This window comes from Stegodyphus dumicola, chromosome 2, assembly GCF_044657685.1.
Source record: "Stegodyphus dumicola isolate Sdum_Otavi_A_Nest chromosome 2, ASM4465768v1".
In the NCBI taxonomy this organism is placed as follows: domain Eukaryota; kingdom Metazoa; phylum Arthropoda; class Arachnida; order Araneae; family Eresidae; genus Stegodyphus; species Stegodyphus dumicola.
Window position 1 is genome coordinate 212,922,817 of NC_140769.1, and position 15,699 is coordinate 212,938,515.

The following is a 15,699-nucleotide window of genomic DNA, read 5'->3' on the forward strand; positions in this document are numbered from 1 at the left end:
ATTTCATTAATGCTAAATTTGATCACATTTCATTGAGACTATATTTATTTTTTAACTTATACTGTCGGTTCCGTGGAACGACGCCAGGCAAACGAAAATTCCAGTGCCGGTTCCCAGGGACCGACGCCGGCCACACGGAAAGTTCACTGTCAATCCCCAGAGACCGGCGCCGCGCTCAACGTGTTAAGAAAGTTTCGGGCCGGTAAGTAAATATGTATTTAATTCAAATATATGAATTGATATGTAATCTATATATATGATTGATTGTATTTGAGTTCCATTTCGAATACTCAAAACTTAAACACAAAGAACTAGAGGCAGCAGATACATAAATCAGTTTATTGAACGCAATTTAACAGAATCGTTACAGGTGATGAGATGTGGGTAGCTCACTTCACCACAGAAAACAGCAACTCACAATTGATTGGCGTCACAGGGATCCACGCGCCGGACGATCCTCAGTCTATGCACGGAAATTGAAGTCCACGGTATTCTGGGATAGTAAAGGCATTCTGCTCATTGACGAATTGGCGAGTGGTGCTCCGGTGAAAGCTGATCTTTATTGCGCTTTACTAGAGAACATCTGAAGAGCCATTCAGAACAAATGGTTTGGGATGCTCAGTGCTGGTGTTGTGGTGTCCTACGACAACATCGGACGCATACGGGGAATTCCACAAAATATATGTTGCAGACGTTTCGCTGGGAGATGTCTGACCATCCATTCTATGGCTTCGATCTTGCTGTTAAGTACTTCCACGTGTTATTGCACCTGAAGACGTTCTTGTCTGGGCACACTTTCCTACAGGTGAAATGTTGCAGACAAATGTGACGGGCTGCCTTTCTTCCCAGGCGACAGACTTCTATGACACTCTAATGGAAATAGGTAACCGACGCTATGACAATTGGTATAGTTCCGATGTTTCTTATGCTGAGAAGTAGCAGAAATATAGCTGTATCTTTTGCAATAGGTTTTTCCAGGTAATAAGACTTTGTTTTTTATGGTTTACGGCAAAGTAATTTTTCGGACGACCCTCTTATTGTTTAAATAATCATTATCAAATGAATATACCTTCATCTAAATCAATATCTAACTCATTGAAATCATCATATATATAAATTTCCTTCTAAATCCAATCAACTTCATCTGCTAATCTAAGACATCTAACTAAGCATAACTACCCAAAACACATCTTCATGTTAAACCATCATATATATATATATTATCATCATCATCGTCATTGAAAATATCGCCAAATTAAGATAAATCATTATAGCTCAAATCAACTAAATAAAAAGCAGTATCATTTGATCATCGTCTTTATCACCTCAAACTTCTAAATCACCATCAAAATTGTTATCTGAATAACCAAGAAAGAAATTATAAAATTATCACCAGATAATTCAAAACCATCATTTAAATAATCATCATCATCGAAATCATACCTTCAGTTTAAACCGTCGTATATGTCATCATCACCATTATCATCGTCGAGATAGATAAATCATAATCTTCCAGATCATCTAAATAGAAAGCAATATCAACCAAATCATCATCTTCTTCATCCTCATTTAATCATCGTCTTTATTGTCTAACTCCTCTAAAGTATTATATAAATCACTCTCACATCATGTATAAAATCGTCATCAGTCAAAACTATGTCACCATCAAATTCATCTAAATATTTATTATCACTTAATACACATCGTCATTTTAACCATCATGTATATCGCGTCACCATGATCATCGTCAGAATAAGATAAACCATCATCACCCAAATCACAGCAGTCATTCTAAACCATCCTATGTATCATCTTCATCATCATCATTGAAGTCGTCGTCAGAATAAAAAAACTTCACCTAGATACAAAGCCCGATCACCTAAAGTTTTATTATCATCCTACTCAATTATTCATACTCTTCATCACTAAACCATATACTCACGACCACCTAAATAAAAAATCAGCAGCAGTTAATCTAAATTGTCGTCCTCAAAATTCCAGTTAAATTATTCAAATCATCGTCGTTTAAATCATGACTTTTTAGTGTTTCGCTAGTGTGCCGTCAAATAGAGCCAGTTTCATTCAGGTACAGACAGAAGGATATCATTGGAAGTTCACTATCGTTGGTTCAGGTGTAGTAACCAACCGCCCTCAGGAGATGCCAGAGGCTTGGGTACGTAGCCGAAACCTATGCCATCTTAGATAACGTGACACTCGGAAGTGACGTAAGAGTTTGAATAACGTAATGTTTCAAAAAGTTTGGTTTTTGTGACAACGAAAATATTTTTTAAAGTTTCATTTCTTCCGGAAACGACGAATTGTTTTCTTTTTTTTTTAGGCAACGGCCTCTTGAACCCCTTGAAATCTTGTTTGTAATGACATTAAAAATTTCCCTTTTATCATTAAATCTGTATTTGTTTTTAATTGAGCATCTCATTATTTACTGTTTGTTCATTTTGCATAATTTTAATATAATAATAATAAGCCAAATGCAAAATGTTAATCGTTAAAGAGAAATGCGACCAGAGATATAAAATTAAAAATTAAAAGACAAAGAATTAAATTTATATATCAAGTTTTACCAGAATAGAAAAAAAAGAGAAAGGACTTTAAAGAATAGAATAGTTGAAGGGGTGATGAAAGCCAAAACATTTCATAAAATGAGGATTTCTGATATTTGCATTTTCAAATTCTCTACAATTTTAGCTTTCTTAAAACACCGTTCTTTAATCTCTATGAAAATTAGGACTGTACAAAATCTAGCTTTAATTTGTCATTGAATACTTTGATAATTGAGAATTTTTACATAAAATCGCGTTTTCCCCCCGAACGTGATTTTTTATACTCGATGTAGTACCTGTTCTCAAGAACTACTGCTCACAGGTATCTGAAATTTTTATACCTTATTTACTACGCTTCCAAATATTTGCCGAAAAGAGCTTTTGATTATAATCAGTGCTAAATTTTACTATGCGTAACAAAATATACTGTAAAATACTCTAAAATTTAAAATGATAAAAAAGCTCTTTTCAGTATATTCAGCTAGGTATTGTGATGTTACTTCCCTTAGCGAAAGACGTTTCCAGAACATTTTATCCGCGAGGGGCGAAAGACGGTTAAAGGAAGGGACGTAGTTACGCCGGAAAACAGAGTGGAGGCAAGCTGGTGGGAAGAATACGAGACTTGTGACTTTTGCGGTTGGACCGGCAGTCATGCCGTGTGCAAAGAGATAACTTAAGCTAAATGTATAGTAGTGGTATTTGTTTTATTGTGTATTGTTTAATAAATTAGTGGATAAAATTTCAAAGCTGATGGAGATTATTTTCCTATTATGGCGAGTGCATGAGAAATGACCGAACCCGCCTCGGACTTGAAACGGCGCGAGGTGCAAATCGGCGCAGTCGATAGGATAAGATTGTGAAAAAGGAAATCACTAAATAGTGAAAATAATAAATAAATATGGTTGTAAAAAGTTACTGAAAGTTATAAAATGAAATTCGGTGATAGTTCACGAATGGATCTACGATGAGAGAAGATTTTTATGACGAAAGAAAATGGCGCGTTTAGGGCCATGTGTGCGAATAAATTCATCCGATTTGTGAAAGCGTGATGTGCTAAAAAGTTAACAGCCAGTGAGTGGTAAAATGGGATCATCAGTGTTCATCATCCTAGTGAAATCATGAAAAGTTAAATCAGGGATAATGTGAATTACCGTGTTGTAATCATGTCAAGTTACGTGCCACTGCAGTGTGCTCATGATTAAAGTTATCAGCGTCAAGTTGTGCTCTTCGTTCGATATTTTCACTATCGGGATCAAAGGTAAGTCCTTCTTAATTTATATATTAACCATATTAACTTAGAAAATTATAATTGTTTTTATGTCTGTTAATAACATGATTCGAATGTCAGGCGTTAAAACCAGTAGACACCGAGAAAGTATATTTTATATGGAAATGAGAAATTAAGGTTCTTATTTTTATCAAGATATAGGAGATTCTTAGAGCAAGGGAAACGATTATTGAAACATTTGAAAATAATGAAAGGAGTTATGTTTGACCCACCATCGAAAGCTGAGAAATGGCTGTTCTTTTTACATCATGATGAAGTGATTCTTAATCTCTATAAAATATCTGAAGAAGGGAAAATTATTTTGCAGAGTTTAAAAACAAAAGTTAAAAGTTTGATCGCGACTCTCGATGAAATGGATTGATATAACAATATTATGATTAAAGACACCGTATTAAAAGAATTCGAGATTCCTCGGAAAAACCGATCGAGGCAGGCTGGTGGCGTGAATACGAGACTTGGTACTTTAGCGATTGGACCGGCAGCCATGCCGTGTGGAAAGAGATTACTTAAAACATGTTTTGCGCGCCTTATATTATGTATATAGTTGAGATTACTTAAAACATGTTTTGCACGCCTTATATTATGTATATAATTAAATGTATACTATACTAGTGATATTTGTTTTATTGTATATTGTGTACCGTTATGTGTAATAAATTAGAGGATAAAATTTCAAAGATAGAGATTATTTTCCTACTATGGCGAGCGCATAGACGAACCTGCCTCGTGCTTGTAAGAGCGCGAGGTGATAGATGTACTTTAATTACGTAAAAACCTTCAAGCCTGTAAGAACAGCAGATTTTCAGAAAAGGTAATCCAAAAATTGCCAATTCAACATTGTTGCTATAGGGTTTCCAACACCCCTTAATGAAAAGGAGTAAACTATTTTTTGAAAAAATGGCATTTATGGAAATACAAAAAAGAAATATGTTTAGCTTATAAGAGTATATAATATTTCTGTAAAATAAATAAAGTGAGAATTTAAAAGCAATTTTTTAAAATAAAAAACCAAAAGGAAATATTTATAGTTTTTAAAATCAGTATTACTTTTGTAAAATGAAAGAACTTAAAATCTTTTTAAAGTAAAAATAGCGAAAAGAAAAATTTAAATTAAAGTTTCACGTTATTAAACTAAATATTGAAGAAAGAAACATTTTTGACACGAGAAAGGGAAAATAAAAGAATTTAAAAGTCAAAATTGCATTTACACAAGTTGCAACTTTGATAGAGATTCGCGTTCCTTTAAGCCTCGGGCGTCTTCCTATGACGGTCGGTTACTATTAAGCTTGTTATTGTAAACTGGCTATTCAAATTACAGTCGGTATGCGCAAAGGGGGCCTGAATCTTCATCCTGAAAAATAAACAAAATTATTGTTACACATCACATAAAAATATCAGTTAAAATGATATTTCAATTCTGAGTCACAAGCATGAGAATATTTGAGAAGGTTACATGGCATACGCAAATAACCAAAATGAAAGGTACTCGAAACGCATGTCTGTGCACTGTCTGCAAAAGTTCAGACCGGATCTTGGTCGTTTGTGGTAGGCATTGACTTGCAAGTACAAATGTGTTTTGAAAAACGTAAATGTTTGCGCTTTGGTACTTTTAAATTTAAAGTCATTTGTTTTGTAAAAATTACGAAGCCTAGCTCTTCATATGTTTCTCCGACACTCATAATTTTATGAGGAAAAAGTTTGCACTCGTTATGAAATAATTTTGAACATAAGTATCTCCGTCTGATTTCGATTGACATCAGTCAATTGTTTTGTGATTTATTTCTTATAACCAAAAGGAAAGTTTCCGAAATGAAGTCTAGGTATTGGAGGAAAGAATAATTAGTAAAATGTAGAAAACTGATACTTTTATTTTCAGCTTTTTTGAAATGAACTCATTATGCAGCGTGCCAAAAAAATTAAAAAGACTTCTCTCAAAATTTAATTTTCAATGTTCTATTTTGGAAATGAAAATACCAATTAACAATAGACAGAACTCGTCCTTGACTTTGTAAATTATTCTAGAAATCCTTGACTTCCTATAGCTGGTAAAAACCTGAAATCTCTTACTAAATTTGGCATGGAATATGCCAGTAAATTTCAAACGTAAAAATGTGCGCCATTTGTTTTTACATAAAATTTCTCATATAAATAATTCTTGGATTAGACTTTTTTTGAAAAGTATCTTGACCCAAAACGTTTAAACTGTTTTCTTAAAACTTTCGTTTGCTATTGAAAATTTTATAAATATAACTAGACTGAGTTTTGAATAAATGAAATTACAACCCATAAGCACCTTGTTGGAACATTTTGTATAAGAAAACGTAATCGCATATAAATCAAGTTCTTATATCGCTTAATTACAATGCATCAGGTCTTTAGTAAATAAAGAAAGCAATAAAATACACATGGTGGTTTGGCAATACCAAAAACATCATATCTCGCAACAGCTCTTCTTGATTATTTCATACCTTAGGAAACACGAGCAAATATGTCAATTGCGGAAACATTGCAGTTTGGCAAGCGATAAGGTGGTGCGCAGGAGAAATGATTATCGGGGAAAATATTTCTGCAAGGTAGGAGGTGATTTGTATTCATTCTGGATGTGGAAGAGAATGTTATTCTAGGACTTCGAGAAATAAGGAACATCATTTGGATAAGAGTGCACTTTCGACCAAAGTGAATTTGCGGAATTAGGAGTCATGTTTCTTCTTTCTGTAGTCATTTGAAGCCGTGGTTCTGATGTCAACATCAAAGACTTAACGATATCACATTTGCTTTTAGTGAAGTGTAGTTCATCCAGTGCTTTCTTCACCAGTAGTTATGGCTTTCGCCGAACGAAACAAACACTATGCAAGTTTCAAATGTTAAGTCATTCAGTTTGCGAAAGAAAATGGAAATCATGCAGGATGGTTTTCGTGAATGCTTCGTACACGAGTGGAAGAGGCATGAAATTTTACAATGATTATTGCGCCAAAGAATAAATGTGTATTGCATAAAGAAGTAATGAAATAGCTTACCGTCGGCGAAAGTGTTGGAAACTGCATTGTAGAAAATCCCCATCATCACTAGAATGGATTAATTGTAACAAGAAACAGCGTACGTTTCTTTGCCTTAAAAATAGAAAAAACGAGTGCAAATGGAAGTGAAAACTCTAAAGCAAACTGAGGTTGTGTATTCGATTTACTTCACGGAATAATTCAGTTCTCCGAGAAAAAGAGATAAAATTTTTTCAAAGGCTTCGAAAATATAGAGATAAAACTTTGATGAGTTTTTAAAAATATGTTAAACTTTATTTACTATCACGTGTTGCAAATATCGATGTCATTCCTGAAGTTTTGATATAGTAGGAGATAAAGAAACAATGATATGAAAGAAAAATAACGGTTAACATAAAATCAATAGGCCAACGAGAAATCTCACCTCACCGTACTGATCTCCTGCTTAGCCGACCGTACGAAATTAAAAGCTCATCGATATCTTGAAAAGAAAGACTTTGCTGAAGTGCAGTTTCCCGAAAGTGTTTTCATCCGTATTCACGAGAAATGATCGGCGGAGAAAAATGTTGTGAAACTGTGGATAAGAAATATTTGGCAAAAGCTTCCTTTTGCCTCAGATAATCAAGAAAGTCTAATACTTTGGGACATGTTCATCCTCCATCTAACGGATAGCACAAATATGTTGTTGAAAGAGTGTTACACAGATATGACAGTTTATCCAAGCGGATTATTGCCATTAGTTCATATATTAGACATATATGTCAATAAATCATCGATAGAATATTTTAAACGTTAGTGGAATACTCGAACAAAAGTGAAGGTGAAAAAACTAATTACAAATGGAGACCAAATACGTCATGTCAGTGCATAAATAGTGTGTCAGTAGATAATAAAATCACGGAATAAAATTAAACCCGTTTAATTTATGTGGTATATCTGACGGTCTAGATGCAACGAAAGATGATTATTTATGTGTGGATCAGAGTAAAAGTTACGGCAAAACTGAAACAGAATTCGATGATGTGCTTGAAGTTATAGATTGAGACGTATATGAGGAACTTGGATCTGTCTATGCAAGTATGGATCAGAGGTGAAGGTGAAAATGAAACAGAATCCGATAACGAAAATTTTTAAGTACATAAACTATGTTATTTCTCTTAAATAAAAAGCATTTAATTACACGCAGAAATCTAATTTTATCTAATTCTAATCACTTTTTCCATATTTCTAAACATAACATTTTTATAGCTGGCGTACAGCGCGTACCCATAAATTTCAATCTTGCATTTTCTTTTAAAAGTGCGCCTTATACGCCTGAATATACTATAGCAAACATAGCTGAAACTTAAGTGATAGAGATATTTACATGCTTGCTGAAGCATTATATTCTGTTTTTTTTCCCTTCTATTAGTGTATAAATGTTTTCAAAATTTCGATGTTACGTTTTTCAATCTTTGTGTTTAGAAAAGGGATAAAGAATTCAAACTTTTATCTCCGAAAACAAAATTCTAAATCAGATTTCTAATGAAGAAGTGAAATTCTCTATAGCTTTACTTTCCGGACTAATTAAAATTAAGAAAAAGAAGAGAGAAAAAAAATAACTGATTTGGGTAAGCAGAATATTTAGCCATTCAGTATCTATTGATGGGAATGTATATAACTCTAATGAATAGTACAGAAATAAGATAAATTTACGTTTCAGTTTGTAGGCCTTACATTTCAAAATGGTTTTAATACAGCTTAAAGAGCATAGCCAAAGATTATGCTCTCAGCCGCTTTTTCAGTAATAACGTCAGAGAATAATTCTTACAGTTACAATGTTTTCAAATAATCCATTCCTTCAAAAGTAATCTATTGTACTAAGATAATGTGTTTTCGAGGGCAGAAAATGAAACAGAACGGCGAGATCCATCAGAGTATGATCCTGTAATGCTTTAACAAATCTTTCGCAGTCTTAAGTAATAGAGAAATGTGGTAGAGCATCATCTTACACTATATTCTTGTATTCATATTATTTGTATTATGTGACTATGTGTCTCTATTCGATGTGTGGGAAAAAAACGTCTCCAACAGGTTTATATATACGATACCATTCAGATAAACGCAAAGGAAACCAACATTTCCATCTAATAATATTCATTTTATTTTAATTATACCATTTTCTAGTTAGATAACCAATTTGTGAGCAAGAATTTGCATCGTAACAGTGAATCATATTGCTGCCAAATTCCAAATATAAAAAACTAAAGCTCACGAATCACAAACCGAGAGTTTCTGTGAGATTTGTGAGGTGCGAAGGAATTTCTATTTTGAAAGAAATCGAAATTGATATAAATTCGCTTTATAACATATTATTCAGTTTATTTATCTAATTATATTATGATTCTGATGTAATGTATACACACATTTTAAAAGTTATTTCTTTCGCTCATTTCAATTTGTAATCTTGAATTTTTACACTGAAAAAATCCTGAGTAGAGACGGAAACTGTGGTATGTCAAACTGAATTTAAACAAGGTGAAAGCAAATGAAAAGCTAATGTACATACTACAATAGCTTTTAATTTGTTTAGAATTACAATCTTAGTAATGCAAATCATGCTGATTAACACATAATTAAAAGTGGATAAACATTCCTTTTTGAACGTTTCTTTGAACCTTGATATAAAGTTCTATGAATATCTGCAGTTGGATAAGACAGCTCAGGGTCAAACAAATTTTAAAATGAAATTTGTATAAATTAATTTCATGAGTTCAATTATGAAAGATATGCCGTGCAATATTTATTTGCACAATTTAAAGCCAGTAGCACAACATAAATTTATTGTTGAAAAATATTGTCATGTGTAAAGCTATGTGTTAAAAAAGTCAATAAACTGTGACTTTCCAGGTAAAACCGGAAGACCTCGCAGCCATGAAAGGCACTGAAAACATAGATCTGAACTACGAAAGAGTGTACTTAGTTGCTGCTAAAATAATACTGGTATCTTAAAGTTAGCATGACTAATTACTAGCTTATAATATATCAGTAGTTACACTTACCGAGCAAAATATTATCAAATGCCGTCCATATACTAAGAACACCATAAAGTTCTTGATAATAAAAATGTTGTTGATAATAAATTTTGGTAAAATGAAGCAGGTATATGATTTATTTGTTCTATTTTTCTTTTCCGGGTCTTGCTTCGTTTGGTTATTAAATCAATCGTTCTACAGTCGGTATCCAGTTCTGGCTCTTTTCGCAGTTCAACCGGTTTCCTTTTCGGGTTTGACAGTTCTTTTCCGGCCGGTTCCAGCTTGTCTTTCAGATTTGGAATCTTTTCCGTTTTTTGCTTCTTTTCCAGGTATTGCGTCTTTTCAGACTCCTCTATATTTTCCATTTCTGGCATCTTTTCCGGCTCTTGCTTCTTTTCCAGTTTTTGCATTTTTTCCAGTTCCTTCTTCATTTTCAGGTCTCTCTTTTTTGGTTTTTGCAATTTTTCCCTCAACTTTTGCCTTTCCAGTTCACTTTTGTGTGCTTGTTTTAGCATCTCTTCAATATGTTTCTCCATTTTCAGTTCTTCTTTCTTTTCTAGTTTTTGTATTCCTTCCCGTATTTTCTTCTTTTTCAGTTCTTCTTTCTTTTCTAGTTTTTGAATCCATTCCAGTAATTGCTTCTTTTCCAGTTCTTTCTTCTTTTCTAGTTTCTGTTGCTTTTCCAGTTTTTGTTTGTTTTTCAGTTCTTCCTTCTTTTCCAGTTTTTGCTTCTTTTTCTGCTCTTGTTTCATTTTCATTTCTTGCTTCTTTTCCAATTTTTGCTTCTTTTTCAGTTCTTGCTTCTGTTCTAATTCTTGTATCTTTTCCTGTTCCTGCTTCTTTTCTAGTTTTTGTATCTCTTCCAGCTTTTGTTTCTTTTTCAGTTCTTGCTTCTTTTCTAGTTTTTGTGTCATTTCCAGTTTTCTCTTGTTTTCGAGTTCTTGCTTCTTTTCCAGTTTCTCCTTCTTTTCCTGTTCTTCCTTTTTATTCAGTTTTTGATTCTTTTCCAGTTTTTGCATATTTTCCGGTTCTCGCTTCTTTTCCAGTTCCTTCTCGTTTTCCAGTTCTTTCTCGTTTTCCAGTTTTTGCTCCTTTTCATGATCACAAGGAGGATTTTCCAATCTACAAAAAAATCGGTATATCTTTATTTCATTAGTAAAATAGTGAAAGTAATGCAATGACGATCACGTTTAACATGTACAACACTTCCATATTTAGATACTATATAACACTTTTGGCTCAGTTTCATAGGGAAAAAACTCCCCGTAGATTATTGCCTGGCAGAATTGTTTTCTACAAAGGGTGAATTTGTTGTTTTCGTTGTTCTGACCTAAAGCCAAGCAGATAAGTTAAAGTATTTTGCGTTATTTGTATGCAATAAGCGGCCTCCATGAATCTCACGTAGAGCGTAATAATTTGCAAAGTTTCAGTGCCTTACTTTTCCTTACTTAATTTTTACATAAGTTGCAATAATAATAACAGAAATAATAAACAGGTGGCTTAAAAACAGAGGGAAACAATGACGAAAATTGCAAAATAGGAGGAAAAAAGGAAACTGAAATGAAAAGGGAAACAACTACAAACAAAGGATGGAAAAAGCATTTTAGAAGATATACACGTAACGTTCTTTCTGAATCAGCCAAACCTGTATTTTAACGAGTCTCTTTGCATCGCTGGCTGCACAGATTTCAAATTTTCTCTCGTTATTCAAAATTCGGATCATATTGCTGGTCTTTTTCGTAGTCCATCAGAGCCGCACTAGGATTTTTGCCACCATTTGTTTCAATTGAAACTTTTATTCTCATTCTTCAGTTGCATTCTTAAAGTTTATTTATTTATACAGGAAGAAAGAAAGAAATCAATCAAATCAAAGTAAATTAGGAAAAGATATACCTGTTTTCTCCTATATTTATTGTTCCCTGTAATTTCTTTTGCCTGTTGCATTAAATTTATTGAAGGAAAATTTACAAAATCATTCAAAATGTATTTCCTAAATCCTTATGCGAATTTAGCCCTTCTGATCATTTCGGCCACACTTTAATGGCTTTTACAATTTGATGTTTGAATATTGACAGCTGCCTATACTGAAATATGCTCTCCATTGTCCTCGAAAAAAGGAAAATTAAAGTTCCAGGTAATTTTGCAATGAAGGACACATATATCTTATTTGAAGGGCAAGAGGAAAAGAAAAATATATTTTCGGATGGGAATATGTAGCATTTTAAACACCGTGTTTGTAAATGTCATCATATAGTAGCAACACTTGAGTCATATGTAATTATACACATATATGAGAGAGACGACGATGACGAAAAATTAAATGGCAAAACATGGCCGAAAACACTTTCCTGGCCGGTGCAAACAACACAAAACACAAGAAAGATCGGACACCAGTTACGCTTAGCACAAGAGAAATTAAAAAGTAGGAACAAAATTAGACACTTATGGACCTCAAAAAAGGTGTTCGAAATTACGACCTGCACCCTGTTACGGGTATCCCATCTCTCGTACATCCAACATGACATGCTCTGGAAAATACCGTGCATCCCCAGGACTTTACCAGCACCTGCCACAATATGTGCCACAAGTTCCTGTTGGACTTCTAACTGGGGTTTCGTGCACTTATGTGTTGAAGTACCCCGAGACGAACTGATAATGCAAGTTAGTTCTCGTGATCTTGCTGAACAATGCACTGGACTATCTCTACCAAACCCATGTTTAGGATACGTTCCGAAGGAACTTTCGAATACTTTCTTTGATGGCGATCCCCTGCTTTTGTTCTTATTTCTTGGTTTCCGCTGCGCTAAGGAAAATAAAAAAATATCTTTACAATGTTCGTACCATATTTTTCTTGTGTTGTCTCTCGTCACTATGGGCCAGGAAAGCGTTTCCGACAATACATTGCAATAAACGATTATATATATATATATATAAACAATATATATACACGAGATATATATATATATATATAATCTTATAAACATATGTTACCGTGAAAGACCGAAATTGGAGAATATCGACATTCACCGGAGCATGTCAACATTCACCAAATACGTCGGTGAAAGATCAAATATTGCATTACATTCTTCTACATTCGGACCCTCACCGGTGTACTTCGATAATCACAGATATGCTCTGGTGTAGATTGAAAAGAGCGGAGTATATGTACACATTGTTATTGCAAAAGGAAGTGTTCCACAAATAAATGCAGTTGTAAAAGCAAGGGCCTCTTGTGCAATTTAAAGTGTTATATATATTATATATATATATATATATATATATGTATATAATCGTATAAAAATATGTTACCTCGAAAGACCGAAATTAAAGAATGTCGACTTTCACCGGAGAATGTTAACATTCACCAAATACGTCGGTGAAAGATCGAATATTGCATTACATTCTTCTACATTCGGACCCTCACCGGTGTATGTCGACAATCACAGATATGCTCTGGTGTAGATTGAAAAGAGAGGAGTATATGTACACACTGTTATTGCAAAAGGAAGTGTTCCGCAAATAAATGCAGTTGTAAAAGCAAGGGCCTCTTGTGCAATTGAAAGTGTCATAACAGTTTAAGTTGTTGCAATAAATAAGATTTGAATCACGTAATTTAGTAAACATAGCTTGAGTAAGCTCCCTGTTCCGAGTCAGGATAGTTCATGTTTCCAAAGCAAGTAAAGAGGAATACAAGTCCTGATAGTGGCGCCCGACGAAGAAGAATAACCATGGCCGAGTTTCAAGAAGAACCTGTGGTGCCTGCAGAAGCGACTCAGAATCCAGAAATGCCAGCTGCCGCCCTGGAAGGATTTGGGTACATCGTACAGACCATGCGCGCATCGATGAAACCAGAAGCAACATTTAATGGAAACTCACCGGTAACCAGTTTTTTGGAAAAATTGGATGACCACTTCATGCTGTATCCAGTCCATGAGTTCCATAAAGTCACCTTAGCTACCAGCGCTTTGAGGGGCCAAGCGCTTAATTGGTTCAAATGTATAGGCAGAAGCCTCTTGGGTCAAGCGGGAAGTCCCACCTATACTTACGAAAATTTTAAGACTGCCTTAGTAAAACCCTTCCCTGTCGTAAGAGATCGTGCAAGTTTAGAAACGGAACTCTTCAGCATATACCAGCAACGAATCGAAAATCTTTCCACCTTTATTTTAAGAAAAATTCACGTCTTTAAACTCTTGTATGGAAACCGTCCGGATCCTGAGATAATTCAAGTGATTTTGCCGAGTTTAGTTCCCCAAGTACAAGACTTTTTTTAATTAAGGAATCCGACTACACTGGAAAAGTTATTTGAGCTAACAATCCAGTTTGAAAATAGAAGAACGGCGGACATCGAATGAAGACGCCAGTTTGAGCAACGAAGCCAATTTGGTGCGCCAAGACCACAGCAAAGGCAAGAACACGGCTACGGAAGCAAATCGAATCAGAGGGCAAGGAAACCTGAGTATCCAAAAACAACCGGCGAACGTCGACAGTTCAATAGTAAGCCAGAAAAAAAGTCTGAAGGCCAGCGGAAAAACAAGGAAGGCATGGAAAGGAAGAAAGAAAATTAAACTAAAACGGATTTCTGCTGACGGGAGGGTGCGGAAATCCGAAGGCCAAGAAAAGCCCTCTTTCTTCAAGTTAAATACAGTTATTGTGAAAATTTTGACTCTTCCAAAGATTGAAGTTAGAGTTTTATAAAAGATTTTGCAGCTATTGTTGAACCATTGTTAAAATTAAAAAGGAAAAAGGCAATTTTCTCGTCCACGGCCGAAGCCAATAGTGCTTTCGAGAAATTAAAGCAAGCATTAACGCAAGCCCCTGTTTTGAAATTTCCTGAAAACGATGAGAATTTAGAAATTTCAGTGGATGCTTCGGATTATGCGCTAGGAGCGGTACTTTCGCAAAATCAGCAGCCCGTGGCATTTTTTAGTAGAACTTTAAATCAAACACAAAAAAATTATTCCGCGACTGAGAGAGAGGCACTTGCAGTTCTGTTAGCAGTGCAAAAGTTCCGAGTCTATTTTCGAAAGGTCCAATAACAGTGTATTCTGATCATGCGGCGGGAACTAGATTGTACTCAGGGAAAAACTTATCCACAAGGTTAATAAAATGGGCACTAAAGTTACAAGAGTATAATCTGGTAATTAAGCACACGCCCCGGAAAGGAAAATATCGTAGCAGATGCCCTATCCAGAATAAAAATAGATGAAGAAGTTAATACTGTAAAGGTGGCAATGCTCACAGCATGTAAGTTACATTCCCGAGAAACTGTGATAACCGAACTGAGTAAGGATCCTGAATTTAAAAATATTTATGATTATTTAAAGGATCCTGAAAATTTTAGCCACCAATATATTGTGGCGATAAGAAATAGGGCGGCCCATTACGAACTAATAGATGGTCTATTATTTTATACAAAAACTACGAATTCCAACAACGAATTTCGACCTGTTATCCCAGCTAGTCTTAGATTAAACGTACTGCAGGAGTTACGACTCCGCTTTAGCTTCTCATGCTGGTATTCGAGAAACCATCCAACGCGTACGCGAAGCAGTTTATTTTCCTGAGCTGCAAAAGTTAACAAGGGCGTATGTCCAGTCCTGCCCAACATGTCAAGCAGTTAATTATATTAATTTCCGCCCGGCCGGGTTTCTAAATAGTATTAAATCGGAATTTCCAAAGGAAATAATTGGCATCGATTTATTGGGCCCTTTCCCAAAAAGTCAGTTAAATAAAAGTGGCTATCACCTTGTTATGGTTGATTATTTTAGTAAGTGGATCGAAATTGTTTCCTTAAAACGAGCCTCCTCGAAATTAGTTACTGATTCTATTTTAAATAAATA

The 15,699-nt window shown here is 34.6% G+C and overlaps 1 protein-coding gene across 2 annotated transcripts in view; it reads right to left on the reverse strand.

The window, feature by feature from the left end:
• Positions 1-322: 322 nt before the first annotated feature.
• The window catches only part of LOC146998836 (uncharacterized), a 215,673-nt gene continuing 200,296 nt past the window's right edge, over positions 323-15,699 (reverse strand). Inside the window, exons 1-2 of one of the 2 annotated variants that reach the window (XM_085811717.1) lie at positions 9,887-11,172; positions 323-5,200 (exon numbers count right to left, since the gene is read on the reverse strand). In XM_085811717.1, coding sequence (XP_085667843.1) covers positions 9,919-10,878 — 960 coding nt within the window. In that variant the 5' untranslated portion in view covers positions 10,879-11,172 and the 3' untranslated portion in view covers positions 323-5,200; positions 9,887-9,918. Of the gene's footprint in view, positions 5,201-9,886; positions 11,173-15,699 lie in introns of those variants that run through there. The other variant, XR_015039763.1, reaches the window with a different exon arrangement.